Source organism: Schistocerca gregaria, chromosome 2, assembly GCF_023897955.1.
Source record: "Schistocerca gregaria isolate iqSchGreg1 chromosome 2, iqSchGreg1.2, whole genome shotgun sequence".
NCBI classification, from domain to species: Eukaryota; Metazoa; Arthropoda; class Insecta; order Orthoptera; family Acrididae; genus Schistocerca; species Schistocerca gregaria.
The window spans coordinates 568,157,162-568,177,398 of NC_064921.1; the positions used below are offsets into that span (position 1 = coordinate 568,157,162).

Sequence of the window (20,237 nt, forward strand, 5' to 3'; positions counted from 1 at the left end):
CAGAAGGGTGTAGGTTGCAGTAGGTACTGGGAGATGAAGGAGCTTGCACAGGATAGAGTAGCATGGAGAGCTGCATCAAATCAGTCTCAGGACTGAAGACCACAACAACAACATGTTGGTAACAAATAAAGTATCGATTTTAGTGAGGTCCACAGAATGAACCAATTATGCTGCAAAATTCTGGCAACTACATTCGTGCTTGTGAATGCCGTTGATGAATCTAAGTCTGAAGACCGTTCTCTTTTTACAGCTGCGCGGCGACCTCTTCTTTGTGTATCCTTCCCTTGTGGCGGCACGGGTACAGTCTGCAGTCGCCGGAGCACAGCCGGTGTATTTCTATAACTTCGACGCCGTCACCAATCTTAACTTGGCCAAGAAGATGTTAACCAAAGGAGACATTGCTGGTAAATAAATAATTCTTGACATGAAAATCTCCCGATATTTTTCTAACAGAAATAACGGAATAACAAAGTCCCATAATCAATCGAAATATAAGAGGCGATCAGAAAGTCTCTATTCGAATGCCGTACAGTCCAGAATCGGTATGGCACCTTAGGCAAAAATGACAGGACCTGAAGCAATCGTTCAACCGACACACCAGGTTGAGGATATTTGTTTGGTAAAACAACGAGTCCTCCTGCACAAATAAGTCCGAAAGTGACTGCTGCACATCCTCTTCCGACAGGCATTCAAGGTCTTCTGTAAGTGACGCGTGGAGAGAGATCAGGAGTGTCGAATGTAATGGAGGAGGCTGGCTTCCCAGATCGACCGGTATCTTGTGTCGAATTGGCTCCAGCACAGACATGGAGCACCATTCCATAATGGAGGTTTTCGACAGACATGCTGCCTCCATTCTTCATTCTCCAGTGCATTCCTACCGGTGTTTGCCCCTCTTCAGCCAAGAAAAGAATAACAGCACGTCAGCACCGTTAGGATGCCCTTATTAATAATGTTGGTGAACCGTAATTTATTTTCAAAGAATTTTCTTGAGAATTATGGTTCATTACTGGTTAACACACCAGATCAGACAATCTTGGCGGAGGCATCTCCGAACGATAGACAGACACTAACTGCCTAATAAATGCGGACGAGAGACAGACGAGCAGGCTGGGGACGAGAGACTGGCCAAGAAAACAATTTATTAAGTAAATGGAACAACATATCACCAATCAATTCTAATAAAGGGCAATTTCTGGGGAATACCTGGCGCAGCACCCCGAAATCACTCTCCCGAACCGTTCGCTGCCAGCCGCTGCAACGGACGCAAGAAGGATGCGCTGAACTCCCGTCCCACTGCGTCGCAGCTCGCACCGGCGAGACCGATGTCGTGGGTTGACTCGTGTTGCTATCGTGTCGACCGCGAAGCCATTAACTAGCCCTCGCTACACGGTGCGGCCCACTGGACTCACGTGGCTATCTCACACGCGCCGACGCTCAAGGAGGACAAGTCATCTTGTGTCTCGGTGCGCGACATACCAACTGATCAGTCTGACCGCCAATGGCCATTCCCTGAGCAACTTCAGCAAACTGGGGGCCTAACGCGCAGACTCAGATGCAGAAAATAAGCCCCGACCGGTCGACCACTCGCTGAGTTCTCTTACTGGTGGAGTGTCATTTCTCCGACTTTAAAGATTGATCCGAACGAAAGACTCCGGACGACAGACAGACATTAACTGCCTCACAAACTTGGATGAGGGACAGACTAGCAAGCTGAGGATGAGAGACTGACCCAGACTTCACCCAAAACTGAACGACTGGCAAGCTCATAGCGCCCCTTAAATGCACGTGGACGGGCAACCTTTCCCCTTTCTCACCAGAAAGAAACACCAAAGCTGCGACTGCCACAGCGGCGCCACCGCCAGAAATGGAGGGCGACTGCTTCACAGTACGCGCTGCGGCGCGCTCTTCGAAACAGCAATTTTTACCACGGCTCAGTTGTCATAGTTCAAGTACCCGCATTTACCTCTCGCACGTTGCAAAGTCACCAATGCCAAACTAATCTCCCGCACGTTTGGCAGTGTTTATATATTCGAAATGAAGTCGTGCTACGGTGCGTATACCCTTCAGCAACGCCATAAAGGGAAACTTTCTGATTACCCCTTATAAAATTTACGTGTATAATTGTATGATTTCATGTTGAATCACTTTGAACTTTTAAAGAAAATATATAATATACCACGTAACAGACCCTGCAGTGGTTATCGCTTAAATTTATAGGGGCCTCACATGGCGATGACGTCGCCTACTTGTTCTACGGACAATTGTTTAAAGACATACCCAAGGGACCAGAAACGGTGGAAGGAAAAGCAATAGCGCGTATGACACGCATGTGGACGAACTTCGCCAGTAAGGGGTAAGTACGGTAGCTGAATAATACTACACCTTACGATAATACATGTCTGTCGTTCTGTAGTATACATGTGGCTCTTCTTCATCAACTCGCCTTGCACAATGACGGCATTTAGTTTCGAAATAAAATAAACAAACAGGCGTCGACATAAAAGAGGAAATAAGCGAAAACAAAGTTACGTAAACTCGTCGGACAAAATACTTGTAACTCCCTTAAAAGTACACGCTGGTGCTTCTTGGAGCGCTGTTGATGGCGCATCTGACCATCCAATACATGTGTAAGTCATGGCAGTCAAGTGCTGTGTACGTGCCAGTCAGTTGTAGTGGATCAGAGCAGTGAGACTGGATGACGTGAAGAAGTGGCTGAATGGCAGAAAGAAGCTATCGCGCCTGGACGTTCCATGAGCATACCGTGAATAAAGTTTCCCAATTTGTTGGTGTACCACCTTGGACTGTCTAGCGTACGAGGTTTGTTTGATAAGGCCGCAAAATTTCCATGAAATTATTGAACACTTTTGCTCCGCCTTCGTGGTATAAGCTTCATTATTCCAATGGTCGTATAAAGAATTTCAACAGTGTTCAGTGTATTGTTGATTGTAGACAGCCGTTTGAATTGATCACTGTATCGACTACGATTTAAATAGGGAAAAAATTTTCGTTTGAGGGGGTGATCTGCCGTGCAAATAGAAACTGAACTGGATGAAGTTCAGAGTCTGCACCGTCACTGAAGGCCATTAGCATTTTAATTAATGAATTTAAAAGTGGTCTGATAGCGATGAACACAGTCTTGCTCACCAATTGTAGTCACCAGAACGGAAACCGTTGACAAAATCATCGGTATGGTAACGCAAAATCGCCGAATAGAAATCCGTGTTATTACTGAGGCTGTACTCATCGTAACTGAGTGAGTGCATAATATCCTACAAGGAGGATTGACTATGAAGAAGATGTGTGCATGATGGGCTGCCGTGATTCCTCACATTCGATCAAAAGCGTATCTCGCAAGACTTTTTTCGTCAGTTCGTAACTGCTGATAAAACATATATCCATCGTTACGTACCAGAGTCGAAATGGCAGTCAAAACAAGTTAACCGAAGAAAGCAAGGATAACTTTTTGTCAGCTCGTAAGGTGTTTAGGTGTCTTTGGATTTCCAGGGAATAAATCTATAGAATACATGTAAATAGGCAGACACACATCTGGATTCTATAATTCATTGTGGGATGTCTTGAAACATGCTTTGGCGGAAAGCAGACCACATTTGGCACACAAAAATTTGCTCTTTTGCCAGGATAATGCACCATCTAACACAGCAGTGATAAGTATGGCGGAAGCTCCTGAAATGGACTTCGAATTGGTTCCTCATCACTACGGCGCCAAGTGACTTCTTCCCGTTCAGTGTCTTGAAACTTTGGCTTGTTGGGAATCTATTTTCATCTAATCAGTAGGAGATAGTTGCAGTCTGCGAGTATTCTTTGCAGTCAACTAGTATTTTCAGGGTCTGTTCAAATGTGTGTGATATGTTATGGGACTTAACTGCTAAGGTCATCAGTTCCTAAGCTTACACACTACATAACCTATATTATCCTAAGGACAAACACACACACCCATCCCCGAGGGAAGACTCGAACGTCCGCTGGGACCAGCCGCATGGTCCATGACTGTGACGCCCTAGACCGCCTGGCTAATCCCTCGCGGCTTTCAGAGTCTGACAGAACACATTTTTCTTATGGAATGAAAGAGCTGGAGGATCGCTGGAACAAGTGTATATCCCTGAAAGGTAACTCCGTCGAGATGTAAGATGAGTTGTTTACGAATCTAACTTTTTTACCAGGCTTATCAAATCACCCTCGAACTACGTGTAGTCATGTAACACGCCGTAAGAGCAGTGGATGTATAAACATCCTAACCTATTTAGACCGGAGACATGTGTTAGCCTTACTACTGGCTGTAGGTTTGAAACCCGACAGGAATTGCTGCTGTCATTTAAAACGCATATCAGCCAGTTACAATCATTGCAAACGATACTGCATGGAATGGAAACTTGAATTCGGGTGCTTCACATATGACCAGTGCTCTCAGCGATACTGCTTAGTAGCCAGCTGGAGGCGTCCTGAGTGGTCCGAACTGTTGAGATTTGACCCCATTTCAGATGATTTAAGGCCATGAATGCACAGAAAGGCCGACGAAGTGTTTATTACGCAGTGTGCGGAGGGTTGCGTTTAGGTTTCATGTGGTTCTGGGATGTTATTGAGGGCTGATTTCTTGAATGTGATCCAGGATGGTTATTTTAACATTATTGGTGACCAAGTGTTATCCATTCTTCTACATCCTCATGATGAAGACGATACGGACACCTCCGACTTGTAGACTGTCCAGAGCCCTGCACACTCAAGTTCCTGGTTTGACTAACGCTACTGTATTCAATCATACCATGATTTCTACGCTAAATAATATACAATATCACATCCTTTTGGGGGATACGCGACCGTTGTGAAATACAAGTGGAGCGGATTTATTCATCATGAAAAATATGATGAATAAATCCGCTCCACTTTGTACTTGACAAGTTTTTTATTTCGATAAAATCGTACACATGACGCAGTTTTCCGGATGTAAGTCCTATCTTCGGGGGTATGGTTGAGTACGAGAATATCGTACCAGTCACGTAAAATATCCTACAAATTTATCTAGTAACATGACGGTGAGGCATAAGAAGGTTCTTTGAGTCAACCAGAACCACACCGAGTAAACGGGACCATGTAAGTGACCAGCCCACCGCATATTATGGACGGCTAACCAGATCGCTCAACAGACTACTGCGCCAACCGCAGTGAGACGCCTGAGTACACTTTTACGTCAGAGAGCGGTCGATTCCAGAACTAACGCCATGGGCGCGAGGGACAATCATAGTTGTGGAAGTGAGACCGACCATTCTCTCTACTATTATCATCAGTCCTATTATAATATGCAGAGCTTTTGAAGATGCGGCATAAGGCCAGGAAAAAGGAGGTTATGATGAAATGAAGATTAATATTGAAAAAAACTACGAAAAGTAAGAAAATGAGGAGATAGGACCTGAATACGTCAAAGGAAACAGAGATTGTTCTGACAGTCTAAGGGAGTATTAGGCAATGAATGACTGAAACAAGGGAAAGGAACACAGTAGAAGATGGTTGGGTAGCTTTCAGAGATGAAATAGGGAAGGCAGCAGAGGATAAAATAAGTAAAAGTACGAGAACTAGCATAAACGCTTGGATACAACAGTCGGTACCTGATGAAAGAAGAAAATATGGAAATGCAGCAAATTAAGCAGGCAAAAGGGCATACACACGTCTCAAAAAAGGCGGATTTGTAGAGGAGCGAAATGGCTAAGCAGGAATGGTTAGAAGACAAGTGTAAGTCTATAGTAAAAAGACCGATGCACCGTAAAGGGAAATTAGAGATGCCTTAGGGAAACGAGACTCTCACGACCCCAGATGAAAAATCAGTGCTACGCTGAAAGGTGGAAATAACATATAGAGAGACCATTCAAGGGAAAGGAACTTTGAGCTAATATTATAGTTAGGGAAGAGGAAAGAGGTATGGGATGCGAGATGTGATACTGCAAGAAGAATCTGACAGACCGCTAAAGTCCCTAACTCGAAACAAAGCTTCTGGAGAAGACGAAATTCCGTCAGAACCACTGATGCCCTTCGGAAAGCCTGCCATGGTAAAACTCTTCCACCCTGTACGCGAGGTAGATGAAACAGAGGAAATACTCTCACACTTCAGAAATTACGTTAAAATTGCAAATACAAAAATACAGATGCTGGCAGGCACGAATATTAGTATCAGTCTAATAAGTCATGGTTCAAAATACTGACTCGAATCATTTATATGAGATTGAAAAACTGGTAAAAGACAACCTCAGCGAACATCTGCTTGTGTTCGGGAGATATGCAGGGATACTTATCCTCCAACGTAATGTCAATAAGGCAAAGGAAGAGAAACTTTTTGACAATATGTTCTGGAATGCGGTCTGAAGTACTGAAGGTAACAGTACTAAAATACAGGGAACGAAAGGTCATTCAAAACTTTTATAGAAACCTGAGAGCGGTTATGATTTGATAGAAGTGGAAGGGAAACCGTTGTTGATTAGGGAGTGAGCATTGTAGCCTATTCTCGATGTTGTTTAATCTGTACGCTGAGCGAATACTAGAGGAATTCAAGGAGAAATGTGCAGAAAGATTTAATCAGAGCTAGAAATTAATGTTTCGAGGTCTGGCAATGACAATGTAATTTTGTCAGTGACCGCGAATAGCTTGGAATAGTAGTTGAGTTAATGGATAATGTCTTTTAAAGAGATTATGGGGTGTAGATCAAGAGAAGTAAACAATTGTAATGGAATGTAGCTTAATTAAATCAGGTTATGCTCAATGAATTAGATTATGAAATGAGACACTAAGACCGGGGCCACACTCTCAGCGTAAAGTGGGACCCAGCCCTCAGCGGACTGAAGTCCCAACCTAGGCCTGGGGAGGCTTTAGCGTTGAACTATGGCGGTGGAGGCACTGAAGGATCGGAGATTGAGCCAAACATAAGTCTATCTCGTCTTCCACCATTCTACCCGATGTGGCGTGTGACCAAGAACTGAGGGAAGGGTCGAGGCGCGATGGGAGTATAAAAGGGCTTTATGGAACTATAGCGAAGACGCTCATTCCACAGCTAGTGGTGACGGCAAGGTATGCAGTCGAGATCTCGTGTTGCATAAAGGATTGCACACCCGAGAGCAATACAAACGTGCATGCTTCGCTCATGGTATGCGTGTCACTGAATGATCACGATGCAGTTGCTCAAGTATTTACCAGTCGTTGGTGGTTCTCCGGTCTTGTACAACTTTCCTGTGAGGTGAGATTCTACAAAAGCAGTCACAATTGGGTGTAAGGCACCTCGTAACAATGCATTGCCCTGCGATGATTTCAAACTCCTAGCGGTGCAAGCGGTCTGAACGTGATTTATTTTGTTCAAAGACGAATCCTTTGCCACTCTGCAGAACTACATAATAGATTGTATGAGCCTTGTCCGGTTCTACTCAACCTTCATATTAATCTGGATAGTGATGAGAAGCGTCCGAAAACCAATGTGTTACCGATCCATAACATGAGTGTGCCATGTCCCATCTGAACTGTCGTACTGAATGCCTGAGATGTGCATTAAAGCCTTTCTGCCTACCTGTGATATTGAGCCGACCGATGTGGCCGAGCGGTTCTAGGCGCTTCAGTCTGGAACCGCGCGACCGCTACGGTCGCAGGTTCGAATCCTGCCTCGGGCATGGATGTGTGTAATGTCCTTAGGTTAGTTAGGTTTAAGTAGTTCTATGTTCTAGGGGACTGATGTCCTCAGAAGTTAAGTCGCATAGTGCTCAGAGCCATTTGAACCATTTTGTGGTATTGGACTCCACAATGTTTCGAGTGGACATATTGATAATAATCTTATGTTTTATGATTGATGTTTTGCCAACAGATATGCACAAAGACGAGTGTACTTACAAATACTGAACACACACACGTACGCACACACACACACATACACACACACACACACACACACACACAAGCGCGCGCACGCGTGTACAGAAAGAGAGGGAAGACAGGGAATGTTGTCTCTACTCTTCAATCATCAAACAAAACGTCAAGGCGGTGCCGAGGTAGATACAACGGTTGTCGTCGGATGGCCGTAGTTGCGCACCGTCGGGCCACCACTTTGATGGGTGACCGACCTGGTGCGCTGCGTGCTGTTGATAATTTTCCCTTAGCCTTCACGGCACAGGGAACGAGAGGGGTGGTGGCGTAAATTTCTTGATCACCAGTGTCCCGTATTACATTCCAAACCCCCCACAGTGTGTCGTGAAATGAGGGCATGCGACACTGTTGTTGATCTGTACGGCGGATGGAACCATTAAGATTGGCGGTCACTTTGCTGCTCTTTGAGAGGGAAAGGCTTTGTGCTATGGCATGGTTTCGCAGTCTAGCTTCTCCCATCATCATTAACACGACAATGCACTACCCATACACACCACTACAGTCATCAACGTTTAAAAGACGCACTTACATACACAGTTCTCACGGTTCGCGAACGAAATGTATCTGCAGGCGTGGAGAGTAGGAAAAACGTTTTCCGTCAGGCGGCTGAACCTGCCCTTCTCGGTTTCACACTCATTCAGGCCAGACGACTTTACTGTAAACAAATGTATCTTATATTTTTCCCGTAACGAACAAATTCTCATGATAGGAAGTAATATCCTGCAAGTCTTCTGACATTTGATGTATGGCTTGCGCAAGGCGCATATTTAATATGAGCATAATCAATTGAAAATCTTCAGTAGAGAAGCAACTTTAACTGATCCACGCTCCTTTTCGGATCAGGAAATAATTCATTTAAACTTTGGTATAATTTCCGAAAAATTGCTGTAAGTATTCCAATGTTTTACATGTAAAATTTGACACTGCATTGTTGCCCCCTTGAATCAGAAATTATTAAGATCATCACTAACTTGTACTACACTTCACTCAAAATACAATATTTCGGAAACTGAGCCGACCGGAGTGGCCGAGCGGTTCTAGGCGCTTCAGTCTGGGACCGCGCGACCACTACGGTCGCAGGTTCGAATCCTGCATCGGGCATGGATGTGTGTGATGTCCTTAGGTTATTTAGGTTTAAGTAGTTCTGACTTGTAGGGGACTGATGTCCTCAGAAGTTAAGTCCCATAGTGCTCAGAGCCATTTGAACCATTTTCGGAATCTGAACAAAGTTTCCTCATTCTGAACCGTGCCCTTGGTCTGGAAGTTGTGACGGATACAGGTGATCCCAAACTCACGTCGCTAGGACGCTTCATTTCCATTCCTCTGAAACTGCGTGGACAGAAGTCACTTGATAGGTGGTCCAGATGGAGAATGTGTTGCGTATGACGACCAACTGTGGGAGTTGGACGCAGTGTACGGCGCGAGTGTAGACACGGTATCTGAGCTATCTACTGCAGACAAATGTGTAGTGACCATAAACGCACGTCGCGAGTTACCTCACATGGGATTGTAATCGACATAAGACGCATGGGCCATAGTATTTCGGAGATAATACAAGAATTCGAATTTCGTAGGTCAACAGCATGTAGAACGGATTTCCAATACCGCAGACAAGATTTCTACACTAAATTGTGACACTAGTATTTGGTGAATGGACATCACGTCACCTCCGCAGAGCCATACATGGTCTCCGATAGCTTGCCGCTGATTGGAAAGCGGAGTGTCACGAACCCACTCCTAATTCGACTGTAGAGGGACATATGCAATGTATACGTACTACCAGCCACCAACCAAATCGTGTCCCTTTGCCTCCCATTTGATTTGGCTACTCAAGCGTATTTCTCGAATAGTCTCGAAGCCTAAATTCAAAGAGTAGCCACAGATAGGACACCAGAGAGGTTAAAGTATCGATCGGAAAGACGGATAACCATCAAGCTTCTTGGCTCTCTTTGCAAGTGACACAAGTGAGACTTGTAGAATTGAACCTAGAACATCGGTAAACAGTTTTCTGATCAAATAATGAACGTCACCATCTTTCTTGGCCAAATATCTACCCTTTCAGTTTACGAAATCATTAATGTCACGCCATCTTGCTCTATTTAAATGAATACTGTTTATCTGTGTGTTGTTACATTATGGTTATCATTTTACAGGAATCCCACACCAGATCCTGAAGATCCCATTTTGTCTGTGACATGGACTCCATTCAAGAAAGACAATCGGTGCTACCTGAACATCACAAAAGATGGACTGAGTGTCGAGAAGGACCTCTACAAGGAAAGGATGGATTTCTGGGACAAGCTCTACAGACAGTAAAAGCATGACTGTGCTCAGGACAAGCACCATGAATTGTGCTGCTATGCATTGCAGTATTCTACTGTAGACTCCAAAGTGTCTTAACTGATTTATGTAGTGCAGTATGACGTCCATTTGTGCATGTTGCAATCAATTAAGTACCTACTGAGAAAATCCCAAGACAGTAATTAAAAACTCAGAATATGACAAAAGAAAACAAGTATCGGTATTTCAGATCCAGTGATGAAGATATTGTCTGTGCTGAATAAAGTCCTTCAAAAATTATAAAACATGTTGACTGTCGTATCCTTTCCAGCGGTATAGCAGCTCGTATAACCCAAAAATCTTTCTTTTTCTTCTTCCTCAGCGTTTGTCTCGCGTGCTAGCGGTTTCCACTGTTTTGGCTCGTTGTCGCCACTGCTTGCGAACTTGTGCCTGATCTGGGTGAAGGCCTAAGATCTTGAGGTCTTCATGCAGGGAGTCAAGCCACCGCTGCCCTTGTTGCCCTGCTGGTCGTTTCGCATTTAAATTTAGGTTCATACTAGTCTTTGTCACTGTTGTCTCGTCTGCTCTGAAATGCCCTTACCAACATAGGCTTCTTTCTCTCATTTTGTCTACTATTGGTGCAAGACCATATAGCCTGCGAACTTCATTATTCGTAACGTGGTCATGCAACGTTAATCCTGATGTCCACCTAAGCATTTTAGTCTCCATAACCGCAAGTCTTTCCTCTAATTTCTTTGTTGAAGGCCAGCATTCAGCCCCATACAGTGCAACTGAACGGATTACCGATACGTTTACTTTTGATATGAGCCTGTTTGGAATTTTCTTGCCGCATAGTACTCCAATAAGGAACGCCATTTGAGCCACGCGCTGCTAAGGCGGTTGGAGATTTCTGCACTGAGATTTTCATCGGGAGCAATTTTCGAGCCCAGGTACTTAAAAGTGTTGCTGCTTGGAGGTCAACACCGTTGATTGCGATGGTTACAGAGTCATTCAAAATTGTGGAAAGGTAATACGTTTTCAACACATTGAGTGGTAGTCCTACATCTGCAAGGCGGTCATTCCAGACCTGGACTTGAAGTTGTACAACATTCTTATGTTCACTGGCTAGTAGCACGTCATCTGCATACACTAACGTCGACGGAGACCTTTCCTACATGTTTCTTGAGACTGTATCCATGACAGTGATAAATAGGAGCGGTAATAGAGCAAATTTCTGATGAACTCCCACAGAAATAGCGGAGTCCGTCAGCTGACAGTATCCGGCTCTTGGGGTTCTAAGGAAACTGATCAGTCATCTGCCAGACCATGAGATGGTTTAATTGTTTTCTGTTCCCCTGTACATCCAACAAATCAGACATGCATATAACTGCAGTCTGGAAATACACACATACAAGACAAAACAGTATACGCATGTGGATGGTATGTGTAACGCCACGACTCGGACTACTATGATTTGACGTTGTGACAATTCAAAGACGGAGAAAAAAAGGAAGACGGGCGGTCAGCGTTCCGTCGTGGACGTGATTATGGACGAAGTAAAAGCTGAGATTGAGGTAGGAAATCGCTTGTGAAATTTCTAAAGGAGCCTTAAGCGGTATAGAGAATATGTTGGATACCTAAATTATGATGGCCGGACAGGGATATCAATTTCTGTCCTTCCTAATTCAGTTGCAACTGTATCAATATTCTACTTAACTTTAATTTACCTTCTCACTAATGTTCTTCCCCCACCGCCCCCCTATATTACTTGGCTGGCGGTGGCAAAAGTTCATTGAAGTCACAAATTTAGACATGCAGGGATTTGATTTTTGAGGGGTATTGCATCTCACATGTCAATTTATTTTCTTAAATGACTACAGGATAAGGAACTAGTAGAGAAAACACGACTAACATTGAAGAAGCATTTCAGGAGTTCATAAATATTCTGTGTATGTATAAAAGTGTATGTACATATGTTTCACATCTCCTAAACCTTTGGTACGATGTCAACCAAAATCAATTACAGCATGGAAAGAATCCCTGTGGGGATTACATACATATAGCTATTAAAACGCTGTGGGTGACATATCAGTTTAGTCATGATACGCGAATACGCAGACTTAACTCATACAGTATTCGAGAATGAGAGCAGATAGCGCCTTACAACAAACGTTACACACAACTCAAACCCCTAAGAAACTGTCTCGCTGACAAATCTCACAAAATGATGAAACGAGAAAAGTTTATCGCTTACTACATTTTCGATGTCCATAAACTAATTTGTTACTTCTTTACTACTAATTGTATCTGCGACACATGTTTCAGACAGTATTCATACCTATCACTGAATGTACCTACAAAATTATATCACTGTACGAAAAACACTTAGGAGATATGACATCATAAACACTAAGATTCGTGGGAAACTGACGGACCATGCATGACGTTTTAATTTATTATGTCTTTGCTACTAAATCCGTTCCCAACACATTTCGCAGACAGCATACAAATATATCACTGAATGTACCTGGAAATTATATCATTGTACGACAAATTGTTCAAGAAACATGACATCATAAAGATTTAGCGTGTAAAAATTAAACAGCCGAGCGAAATTTGCTAGAGATACAGATAAAATATGGGTTACATCTGTGACATGTTCGTACTCTTTCAAAGATGAGGTTGAATACCTCTCCTAGAGTGCTGGATCGTTCGCAGCCAAACTTGGTGGCGGCGCGATGTAACCGAGGGGTCTAGATGATCTGCCATGGGCTATCCCCCCATTGGAGGTTCGGATTCTCCCGCGGGCATGGGTGTGTGTGTTGTTCTTAGGGTAAGTTAAAGTTCGACTTAGTGGCGTGTAAGTCTAGGGACCGATGACCTTAGCAGTTTGGTCCCATAGGAACTTACCAAAAAAATTACAAACTTGGTACACACATTACCTACTACACAGGCAGAAACACTGTGGAGTGAGGTTGAGAGCTTGGAGAGAAAACATGGGACAGGGGGAAGGGAATGGGAGGGGGAAGGCGGTGAATCACAAATATGGGGGGTATGGGGGTGGAGGAAGTCGACATAGAGAGGAAGGTGAGAAGGTAGAGACAGAGGGGGGGGGGGGGGCAACAGAGATGGGGAGGAGGAGGAGGAGGAGGAGAGGGTCAAGAGTGGGAGAGAGAGAGGGGGAGAGGATAGGAGAGAGAGGGAGGAGGACAGGGTCAGAAAGAGGGGGCAAGAGGAGGTCGAAGGAAGAGGCGAGAAGAGATGGGGAAGGGGAGGAAAAGGACAGCGAGATGGGAGGTGGAGAATGCCAGAGAGAGAGACAGAGGAGAAAATTGACTGACAGAAGACTGGAATAAATACATACCCGTGCAGTGCTTGGTACTTAGCTAGTATATATTGGAAAAAGTACGTGGTTAAGGAGTAACGGGCTGCGTTTATTCTACTGACATGATTGAGCTGAATCTACTTTATTCAAATTTTGTAAGAACAGTATAATATACTTCGGAGCTTCTCATACATCATCTTCCTAGCAGCGAAGGTGTAACTGCATCATATTAAGTTTGTTATATGTTAACTGGGCGCCTAGAAACGACGGAGAGGCTCCGTCCCTCCCGCAGCCGCAGTGGTCCACAACACTAGGACGGTTACCGCAGTTTACTTCACCCCTCCGCTGCCCCACAGCGAAACACTCTTACAGGGTTACTGTGCAGTTCGGCTCCCGGCCTAGCATCCCACGGAACGTCTCACACTTGCCATCCACAGACTGGTCGGCACACCGCACCTTGACACAAGTCTGCCTGTTGTATTCGTGTCGGGGACCAGGCGCTCCTTCCCAATCCGGAAAGCTGTGCGTTATATCGCACGTCTAACCGAGCGGGCAGGTATTAATAATTAGTAAGATCAGTAGTCTAAGGCGAAGAAACTGCACTATTCAATCTCTCAATGAGTAATAAGGGGCGAGCCCTTTTAACAATTTGTATCTTACACTGATAAGTAACCTTAGCCTAGAATTACAGAGCCCACTCTGCGTATTTAAGAATGGCTAAGAGGCTTGTAGCTTATACAAAAGAACCAGAACCTGGTGCTTTATTACCTATAACCTAAGCATGACTACTAACTCTGGTGCAATAGAGAGCGCTGAGAACATGCACAGAGTTGACGTGGCATGGACTCAACAAATCGCAGGAACTCCTCTGCGGGAATATTGAGTCGTATTGCCTTCGTTACTTTCTATGTCTGCCTGCTTAGCTGGATGGAAAAGTACTCGCCTCCCATGCTAGTGAGCTCGGGTTCGATTTCCAGCCGGGTTGGATATTTTCTCCGCTCGGGGACTGGGTTGTGGTGTCCTCATCATCATTTCATCCTCATCAACAGCTCTCAAGTTGCCCAATGTGGCGTCGAAGGAAATAAGACTTCCACTTAGCGGCCTAACGAATAGGGGCCTTCCGGCCAATGGTGCCATACGCTCATTTCATTTCTTGTAGCCGTCCATGACTGCGGAAGTGTTACCGGTGCAGGTTTTTGTGCATGAACTGACCTCTCGATTATGTCCCATAAATGTTCTGTGGGATTCATGGCGGGTGATTGGAGTGGCCAGGTCTTTCAGACTGTGCCGAATGTTCTTCAGTCGCGAACATTTGTAGGCGGTGACATGGCGCAATGTCATACTTGTCTGGGAGTATGAAGTCCATGAATGGCTGCAAATGGTCTCCTAGCAGCCGACCATAGCCATTTACAGTCAATCATCAGTTCAGTTGGACAAGAGAATCCACTCCATTCCAAGCAAACATAGCTCACACCGTTATGGAGCCACCACCAGCTTGTTGACAACTTGGGTACATGGCTTTATGGAGTCTGTACCACACACAAATGCTATCATCAGCTCTTACCAACTGAAATCGGGGCTCATCTGACCAGGCCACGGTTTTCCAGTCACCTAGAATCCAGCCGAAAAGATCACCAGCCCAGCAAAGGCACCACAAGCCTTAACGTGCTGTTAGCAAAGGCACTCTCGTCGGTCGTCCGCTGACTAGCCTATTTGGACTAAATTTCGCCGCAGACGATTTTCGAAAAGGAATGTCCTGTGCGTCTAGCTGCAAATACCATTCCGCGTTCAAAGTCTGTTAATTCCCGTCGTGCGGCCATAATCACGTCGGAAACGTATTCACATGAGCCATCTGAATGCAAATGACAGCTCTGGCGAAGCACTGCTCTTTTATACCTTGTGTACGCGGTATTGCCGCCATCTGTATATGTGCATATCGTATGTCATAACTTTTATCGCCTCAATGTAAACCAACATTTGGACACACCCGAAGGTGAACCTCAGCCAGCACAATGTTCTGCTTACATATGTCTTAAATTTCACCTGCTTACAAGGAATACTGACTGGACTCTTCAAACATGAAGCCAATAGGTTAAATAACTCACCGTTCGGCCGGCAGAGGTGGCCGAGCGGTTCTAGGCGCTACAGTCTGGAACCGCGCGACCACTACTATCGCAGGTTCGAATCCTGCCTCAGGCATGGGTGTGTGTGTGATATCCTTAAGTTAGTTAGGTATAAGTAGTTCTGAGTTCTAGGTGACTGATGACTTCAGAAGTTAAGACTCATACTGCTCAGAGCCATTTCAATCCTTAGAGAGAAAATTACCACCCTATTATAAATTTACGGGACTGAATTTCTTGCCGTGTACAGCAGATGCTAACGCAACTAACATAATTTGTTTCCATCGAATAAATTATTGAAGCTGCAAATTATAATTAAATCACGAAGTTAAGGCTAAATATTACATTTTATGTGATCGTGGCCTATCTTTTACGGTAATTGATGAACTTATTTTTCAGGCTAATGAAAGAAGTGATGATTCATTGTTCATGGAGCGTCCAAGCCTCAATAAATTCTAAGCTGTTTTTGATAAACTATGAAATATAATAAGTTCTAGCTACGTACCACTAAAACTGTAACTCTGGTCAGCGCGTAAGAACTTCACCAAGAACTACTTTCTTATTCTGTAATGGACGACCGATGGCACGTATAGGGTGTAAACGTACCACATACACAAAATTTATAATGTTTGGAGAATATAAGAAGAAACACTCCATTATGTATGGTGGGCTCCATGTGGTTCCCAATCCGTGCAGCGACCGTAAACCATAAAATTACCAAATATGCAGCAACCAGTCGCAAAATCATGTTTTATTTATTCACTTTTGCAAATCGATTTCAACTGATTAACAGTCATCACCAGTGCTATCAACCAATATGTACCGTGAGTAGTAACACTGCCTTAAGCAGAGGTCAAACATAAAGTGATCACTACTACCGCAAAATACATTCAGCACCGTAGACACGAATCCTTGGCCCTGTTCAATAACGATAACTTTGATCCCTGTGAACATAAGAAACAAATTAAATTGTGCTACCACTAAAGCAGAAAAGGAATAACGCAATATATTATGGTCGTTCATAAAAAATAAAATAAAATATACTAGCTACAGGGTATCCAGTGTGCAATGTTGGTGGTAATACTTTGAAATGTACTTGAAATTCTACTAGCTGGTAAATGTAAATATTTATGAAGAAACTAACGTTTTTGAAATCCACGTGACCTTGGCAGGGAGGAGGTACTGATTTTGGCAAATTATTAACACTGATTCGTTTTAGCAAAATTATATGGCAAGTTAAGTTTGTCTTTTCAAAACATTTTACTATTAAATTTGGTTAGAAAAATCGATCATATTTACTAATTGATTCACGAAGAATGAGATTTATACAGCAAGTATTATCTAACGTCACTAAACCAGCATAAATGCAAATTATCAAATTACTTGTAGCTCCGATAACAAATCTTAGAAGCATTACAAAAATGAAATATCTAAGTAGCCTTTTTTATCAAATTGGTTTACGTACATTCTGGAAGTAACTCGACAGTTACAAACTATCAGCCAACTCATCAATACTAACACGTTGGCAAAACCAAAATCATGATTTGACATCTTTAGCTTCATTGTGAGAAGACATCGGCTTCCATGTTCAACAATACTGACATACCTACATTAATCTAACAGTTGGAGGCTTAACAAAGCACACCACAAAAACTGCTTACGCCATCCTCTTTCGCTCACAAACAGCTACCTACAACTGTACGGCCAGCGCTCTCCTATTCCAACACTACAATATTAGACAAGAAGCAATATCTTCGGCTCTGCGGTTGTGCACAGTCATCGATCCGCATTATAAAGCTTATCAGAGACAAACATAATAAATCATATACAAGTCTAGTTTTAGTTTACATTAATATTATTATCGTATTCGGGTGCCACATACATGTGCGCCCCTGTCGACTCCTTTAAAAGTCCCTTGAAGGCGCTGATCCAGTAAAGGTTGCTCGCCTATTGTCCAGTAATGTATGTGTATCCCTGTCTGGCACCATTAGTGCTTCGAAGTTGAAGCTTAGGGGTGTGCTTAAATGCAGCCTTTGATCCTGTGGTGACAGGACCCAATTGACATCGTCCCCACGTAAGATGACGACAGTATCATCCTCCACATAATATGTTGAAAGGACTCTCCTCCTATCTGTACTAAGGCGGACGATCCTAACATACCAATACGTGACTGCAGGCTGCCACGCTGACAAAAGGTAGGTCACTTCACCGATCACGGTGCCTTCCTTAGGAAGGATAACCGTGTCAACGCTATTGTCCTTCCACAGCGCCTGGTAAACGTCGTATTTATAGATAGACAGGAACTTGTCGAGGCGAGAGGAACACGACGTCGAGATCCGCCACCCAAAAAGTATCACTAAACATTTGCAGGTTGACTCTTGAGCTGATGGTATTGACACTGATGGTACCAATCCGGTAGTCATGGCATAGGGAGACGGAATCCTTAGCGTCCAGTGAGAGGGTTGGGGAGTGGGAGAGCGAAGAAGACTCCCCATCGCACGAGGTTTCCCTTCCATTGTCCATCGGCGCGTAACTGTTGTGATGTGACGTATCTGAAACCGCTTAATGGTGTGAGACCATAAGGTCCGCGACGTCATCGAGACCTGCAGTCGAGCTTGTGTTGTGATCTCCTATAGAGTTACAGGGATGGCCGGAGGTTGGAGCATGTCCGCGACGGGGCAGAGACAAAATCCACCTGCGGTCCTTTATCCAGAAGTATGCCGCTGCGAGATTACCCTGTGCTTCCTCTCGACTTCCGTCACGGGAACAGACCATCATATCTTTCGTCCATCGCTTCGTAGCCTGTTGTTTTCCCGAATGAGTGTCAGTATCTTACACCGCCTTCATTGGGCGCAAAAGCGAAACATAAACTGCACATTTTTTTCAACCCAGAAAACTAATGAACAGAAAAGACCACGCGCCGTTATAGTTTTCTGCTAGTCTTTTACTACCTGTCTTTGGGTGATGTTTTACAGGATGATTAAAGCATTATAGGGGCAAAGGAAGCCTGGTGTTCATATACGGATGAATTTCAGCAACGAAAAATATGATACGTAGGGACGCGATGGCCTGTGACGTGCAGGAATGAACTTGGCTTTGAAGGAACAGTAGAGGGCACCATCTTCTGAGACAGACAAAGATTAGAAGATGAAATACTAGTGATGGACGGTGTTGGGAACAGTACTTACGTCCGGCCGGTGTTGCGTGCGGTTCTAGGCACTTCAGTCTGGAACTGCGTGATCGCTACGGTCGCAGGTTCGAATCCTGCTTCGGGCATGGATGTGTGTGATGTCCTTAGGTTAAGTTTACGTAGTTCTAAGTTCTAGGGGACTGATGACCACCGATGTTAAGTCCCATAGTGCTCAGAGCCATTTTTGAACAGTACTTATGTAGCGAAAATATTAGTATAGTACAGAAAAAATATGGAGGGCAAAACTAAACGTTTAAAAATCAAGTTTTTCCAGTTTTTCTGCAATGAATATCAAGATATGCTCCCAGAATCAGTACGAACCTTCTGAATGCTAAAGTTAAACAGGTCCAAATGAACCGTATAATTGACTGTATATCACCTTGTCACTATATAAAAGAATACAATGGCGAGTTGGCTCTAGGGTTGTAACAATTCCTTGCTTTTCGGAACGTATATTCCTCACTGATTCTGTTACAGGGGAACACGCATGAAAGTTACCATATCCGGACATTTATCTTTTATTAACAGCAAACCTCCAGTGAGCCGCTTCACAGCGCTTCATGAACACCTTTAAAGTTACTTATGGCTTCTTGCATTCTTAGTAAATAATCGCCAGGTATTAGAATCTCACACAAGATGGAGTTTATGTTTATCACGTGCAATAAGTGCAGGATATATTGCAACAAAAGTACAATAATGTCTTCAAATTTGAACCATTGATAATTGGTCGACTTCGTCATCTTGCAAAGAACTGACGAAGTGTGCACCACTGCAGAATTTTTCAGACGACCTTGAATCACTGTGCAAGCAAGATTCGGCAGCTGATTCAAACAGCAGAAGCTGAACGAGATCGTAGAGCACGACGGTGTACTACTAGATGCAGGAGAACGTCCTGTTGAGATATTATTCTGCTGAGGAGAAAAATTACTCTTCTCCTTCTTCACTTCACGTGATAATCATATTGCCTGTTAGGGTCATCTTTTGTATGGTCTTCCTAGATTTCTTTTCCAATGCACTTAGAATTCAGAACCTTCACTCGGAATCTTCCTTCTTCCACAGGTTAAATGTTCCTAAATAGTTCTTTATATTTTAATTTATTTTTCGATCTTGTCTTGTACATCCTTCCATTCTTCTTAGTAATACCATTTCCTGAGACTGCATTCCACTTTCCTTGAGCGTTGTGCGTTGTCATCCGGAACGTTAGGAGAATTACTCTCAAGGAAGTCGAATTTGCTAAACATCTGAAAGAAAAGGAAACACCATTTGTAGCAATTACGGCAAATGTGTCTCTAAGATGTAAACAAGTAAGTGTGCATCGTGTGAGGTGGCCATGATTAACGCTGATAACAGAGAGTTTGGAGTGGTGCCTGAGACCTTGCTCTGCGGTTATCTTCCCCGGTATCATAGCAGC

The 20,237-nt window shown here is 43.9% G+C and overlaps 1 protein-coding gene across 3 annotated transcripts in view; it reads left to right on the forward strand.

The window, feature by feature from the left end:
• The window catches only part of LOC126332740 (juvenile hormone esterase-like), a 292,229-nt gene extending 281,733 nt beyond the window's left edge, over positions 1–10,496 (forward strand). For 2 of the 3 annotated variants that reach the window (XM_049996640.1, XM_049996649.1), the window contains exons 8-10: positions 251–404; positions 2,218–2,353; positions 10,065–10,496. In XM_049996640.1, coding sequence (XP_049852597.1) covers positions 251–404; positions 2,218–2,353; positions 10,065–10,227 — 453 coding nt within the window. In that variant the 3' untranslated portion in view covers positions 10,228–10,496. The remainder of the gene's footprint in view (positions 1–250; positions 405–2,217; positions 2,354–10,064) is intronic. The other variant, XM_049996632.1, reaches the window with a different exon arrangement.
• The last annotated feature ends 9,741 nt before the right edge of the window (positions 10,497–20,237 follow it).